This window comes from Terrapene carolina, unplaced genomic scaffold (genome assembly GCF_002925995.2).
Source record: "Terrapene carolina triunguis isolate 2854851 unplaced genomic scaffold, T_m_triunguis-2.0 Scaffold194, whole genome shotgun sequence".
Taxonomy (NCBI): Eukaryota; Metazoa; Chordata; order Testudines; family Emydidae; genus Terrapene; species Terrapene triunguis.
This window is the reverse complement of record NW_020664545.1, coordinates 7,797,806-7,802,613: the sequence shown is the minus strand read 5'-3', so window position 1 is coordinate 7,802,613 and position 4,808 is coordinate 7,797,806. Positions and strand designations below refer to the sequence as shown.

The 4,808-nt window shown below is 53.4% G+C and overlaps 1 protein-coding gene across 1 annotated transcript in view; it reads right to left on the bottom strand.

Annotated features, from left to right (window-relative positions):
* Positions 1–4,520, bottom strand: part of MYDGF (myeloid derived growth factor) — a 7,078-nt gene extending 2,558 nt beyond the window's left edge. The window contains exons 1-3 of the mRNA XM_024222155.2: positions 4,365–4,520; positions 2,203–2,253; positions 678–739 (exon numbers count right to left, since the gene is read on the bottom strand). Of these exons, the coding sequence (XP_024077923.2) occupies positions 678–739; positions 2,203–2,253; positions 4,365–4,514 (263 nt within the window). The 5' untranslated portion in view covers positions 4,515–4,520. The remainder of the gene's footprint in view (positions 1–677; positions 740–2,202; positions 2,254–4,364) is intronic.
* Between the last annotated feature and the right edge of the window lie 288 nt (positions 4,521–4,808).

The following is a 4,808-nucleotide window of genomic DNA, read 5'->3' as shown; positions in this document are numbered from 1 at the left end:
GTGAAGGCAGGGGGCTGGACTCGACCTTTCAGGGTCCCTTCCAGCTCTAGGAGATAGGATAGGTAGTGATCACAGGGTGTACTGTTCCTTCAGGAATGTACCAGGGTTGTGAGGGCTGGATTCAATGACCTTTCTGGGTCCCTTCCAGTTCTAGGAGATAGAATATCTCCATTCCTCACCTTTCTCCTGTACTTCCACCTAGTGAGGAAAGGCTGGGGGACGGCAGGGTTTACAAACTGCCGCCAGGCTAAGGAGGCTGCTGGAAGCCTGAAGACTCCTTTGGGGGCAAAAGCCCCCTAATAATGTGCACAAGGGTTTAGCCTGAATCCAGCTAGGCTCATCTGTTACCAGGGACTCCAAGTTAGGGGAAGGGGAAATACCACCTAGCATGAAAATGTGCGATGGTTTATCTCCACCCTGAATCCTGGCTGACAACTAAGTCTGAGGGCTTGTCTACACTTGAACGCTTCAGTGTAGGCCCTACCTATGCTGATTGGAGGGGTTCTCCTACTGGGCTCTCCTCTGAGAGGTGGTACCTAGGTCGAAAGAATTCTTCCAGCGGCCTAGCGCTGTCTGCACTGGAGGTTAGATCTCTGGAGAACTGAATACTGAAAGCAGAGGGGATTCAAGGGACCAGGTACAGAGAACAAGGCATAGTCTTAAAGGACTCCACACACCTCCACACTGAACAGGAGAAGAGCTTGTTGTCTTCACTGACTCCAATGCTCATCTGCCATTGCTGTGGAGAGAAAAGGTCTGAACAGTAAATCTCGGTAGCATTTACAGTCATGCCCAAAGCAATGGTGCTAGCTACACACATCGCAAGCCTCCCCCGAAACAACTGACACTCCGGGGGAGGGATCTCATGAGAAAGACCAAGACTGGAAACTTAAAGTCACATTCTTCATATTGTGGCTTTATTGCATGAGGAGGGAAAGCTTGAGAAGGGCAGAACATGATTCTTAAACGAAGGGCAGTGCTTAATTTGTGCCAGGGCTTGCTTGAGCCCCGGCACCTCTGGGCCTGGCCGTTCAGAGCCCCGGCGCCTCTGGGCCTGGCCGCATCAGTTATGAAAGTAAAAAAATTGACAAATTTTGCGTTGACAAAGGGTGATTTGTTAAAACCGCACATACACCATTAAACACCGTTTGCCACTTAATTACCCGTGGCTCTTTTTAATAGCTTCACTTCTAGCGAGTGGAATACAGGGGAACCCTTTCCTCTAGCTCCGCTTCTTGTCAGTACCAATGAAAGGGTGGAGCAGCAGCGGCCCCCTGCCCCACCCTAGAAAAGCCATAACCCCATTCATGCTACAGGGGCTGACCCTTCTCCAGAGGAAACTGCCACAAGAATCTAATGTCATTTTGTTCTGTTTGTACAGCAATGGGGCCGTGATCCACGCCTGGGCCTCCTACGTACTATTGCAATACAAGTAATAATAAAGTCTTCAAGCCTCTTTAAGAACAGAAAGCCTGTTGGTTGTTTGCACATAGATTTCCCCAGCACCAGTAAGGGGTTGGAAAATACCACGCTCTTCTAGAGAGAGTTCCTGCCCCATGCCCTCAAAAGCAAAACTAACTACAAAGCTATATAAACTTTACAGAGATCCACTTGCTAAACACAGCCTTATTGTAGCACACAAAGACTTCATCCACAGGTGAGGCTGACACAGGTGATTCTCTTTTGCAGACATGCAGTGTTTCCAACTCTCATGATGTTTGTTTGAACTTTTAAAGCCCCAGCTCCCTGAGTCAGGGGATTACAAAAGACTCTTGGCCTTTTTAAAAAAAGGCCAAATTTCTAGCCCTGGTGGTTGTGGAGAAAAGCTTGAATACACGAATCCTAAAGGCGCAACAATCAGAAGGCAGTGGAAAAGACCCAACATTTATTAATTTAAGTCAATAATTATTTTTGCAGGGGGGCTGCTCAAGATGTTTAAACACTTTGGGTTGCTGTGATAGAAACAGAGGTCTTTATCAGATAATTTCTATATCCAGAAAGAGGGATGCAATTGTTCCTTATTCTTACACTGCAAGATCTAGGAATCTAAATACACTAATGTTCTTCAGAGACCCAGAAAAATGGTGAACAAAGTAATTAGCTACAGTCATTCTACAGACAGACCTCTTGAGAGGTTTCTTATTCTACTTCCTTGAAGCCTCTGCACCTGTGTTTCTTAAGTGAAGTGTTCAAATAACTCACCTCATTGGTCCCTCCCTGAGACGCGTATGTGAATGTGCAGGTGTAATCCTCCTTGAAAACAGCAGAGAAAAGTCAGTAGTTTTTCTAAAACAAGATATGCTAGGTTACTAGCTATTCGTTGAGCATAAGCAATTTGCTTGGCATAGATTCATAGGCCTGGTCTACACTACGACTTTAATTCGGATTTAGCTGCGTTAATCCGAATTAACCCTTCACCCGTCCACACTACAGAGCCAGTTAATTCGAATTAAAGGGCACTTAAAATCGATTTCTGTACTCCACCTCGACGAGCGGAGTAGCGCCAAAATCGATTTTGTTAATTCGAATTAGGGTTAGTGTGGCCGCACACCACCGAATTAATGTGGTTAAATTAATGGGGTAGTGTGGCCGCACACCACCGAATTAATGTGGTTAAAAACCGAATTAATGTGCTTAGTGTGGCCGCACACAATCGAATTTATACAACCTGTTTCCCAAATTCGAATTATCTAAATTCGGATTAATCCCGTAGTGTAGACATACCCATAGATTCTAGGACTGGAAGGGACCTCGAGAGGTCATCGAGTCCAGTCCCCTGCCCGCATGGGCATTGTACAGAACATATGTAACCTGGAGAAGCTAGGGGGAATTTAGGTTCTGATTTGCCAAAAGCCCTTACATTTTCTCTCCAAGCATGAGAAAGTGGTGAAGTATTCACAATTCCCCCAGAACGGGGCTATAATATCTTGTTTCCTCTATGCACGGGATCAAGTTTAGTTGGGTTAGTACCCAAGCAGGGGCCTTGCTGCAAGCTGAGTCGGGTTGCCAACTTTCTAATCATACAAAACCGAACAAACCTTCCTCGCCGCCCGCTCGCTCCATCCCCCCTCCCTCTGTTGCTCACTCTTCCCCACCCTCACTCACTTTCACCAGGGTGGGGCGGGGGACTGGAGTATGGGAGGAGATGAGGGCTCTGGCTGGGGGTGCAGGCTCTGGGGTGGGGCCTGAGATGAGGGGTTTGGGGTGCAGAAGGGGGCTCCAGGCTGGGGTAGGGGTGCAGGAGGGGGTGAGGGCTCCAACCCGGGGTGTGGGCTCTAGGGTGGAATTGGGGATGAGGGATTTGGAGTGCAGGAGGGGGTGAAGGTTCTGGCTGGGGGTGGGGACAGGGATGAGGGGTTTGGGGTGCAGGAGGGTGTGGGTTCCCGGCAGCATTTATCACGGCTCCGGGGAAGCAGCCACCAGGTTCCTGTGGCCTCTAGACACATGGGTGGCCACTCCAGGCAGCTCTGCCTTTGTGCCTGCAGGTGCCACCCCCCGCTGCTCCCATTGGTCACGGTTCCCAGCCAGTGGGAGCTGCGGAGCTGGCCCTGGGGACGAGGGCAGAGTGCAGAGCCTCCCTGGCCACCCCAGTACCTAGGGGACGCAGGTGAGCAGCGCAGAGCCAGGGCAGGTAGGAAGCCTGCCTTAGCCCCGGGCCTCCGCTGCGCCGCCAACCGGACTTTTACCAGAGTCAAAAACCAGACAGCAGGCAACCCTTAGCCTTGAGGCTGCACTTGATTGGTGTGGTCCTTCCCTCATACAGCATCCAGTTCCGCTTGGCGACGCTGCTGCAGTGGGAGTCCTGCAGGCTGGGGGCCAGTCTCTGCAGGGCTCAGAGGGGACCCTTGTGGGTAGGGGTCATGGGGGGTGGCAGGGGTCTAGTCACAGACACGCAGGGGTGGGGGGTGCGGAGGGACTCATAGGATGCCTCTGTCCTGAGAACCTGGGGGGCCCACAGGACAGGCCTTTGGCAGGTGGTGGGTGTGTATTGGGGGGGCGGGGGGGCTACCTCTTCCTACTGAAAGGGGGTTACACATGAACACCCCCAAAAAACCACTGGGGAGGGGCCCCCTCTACAGCAACTCGGGGAGGGGCTCCAGACTGAAGCAAGGGGCGGGGCTACAGGCCCGATGCCCCGCCCCCCGGCTCAGGACTGCCCCTCCCCCCGGCTCAGCTTGCCCCCGCCGGGAGCCACTTGGCCGGAAGCGGCCCGGACCCGGCCACATTGAGACCCACCCCGTTTCCCAGTTCCGCGTCATCACCCCGCCCGCCCTGGCTCTCAGCCAATCAAAGTGGCGGGACGTTTGAGCGACGTGCGGCTCAGCCAATCAGGGCGTCGTGCCCATACACCTCCCCCCCCTCACCAGGCTCCGGGAGAAGGAATGGACCATCCCGCCGGGCCGCACGTCGAACTCGGCCGTGCTGGGCCCCTCTTCGGCCGTGGCGAACAGGAGGAGAACGGGGACTAGCCCAGCCCAGAGCCGCCAGGCGCCTGCTCCACTGGGCGCCGCCATCTTGGAAGAGATGCCTCCCTACGGCGAGCCGGAGGGGTCAATTCAGAACGAGGCCGAGCCGGATCACGTGAGGCGCATCCCTAGGCGGCCATCTTGGATGTGGGCAGAGGTACCAGGCTGGTAGATTAACCCTTTGGGGACATTCCCATTCTACCCCCTAGAGCCCTGAGGGCAACAAGGAGGGAGACCGGGCCCCCACCTTGCCATGAGCTAGGGTGGTGTGGGGGATAGTGCATGCACGAGGGCGCTTCGCTTGCACAAGGGCCACGGCCCATTGTGTGCACGAGGGCGCTT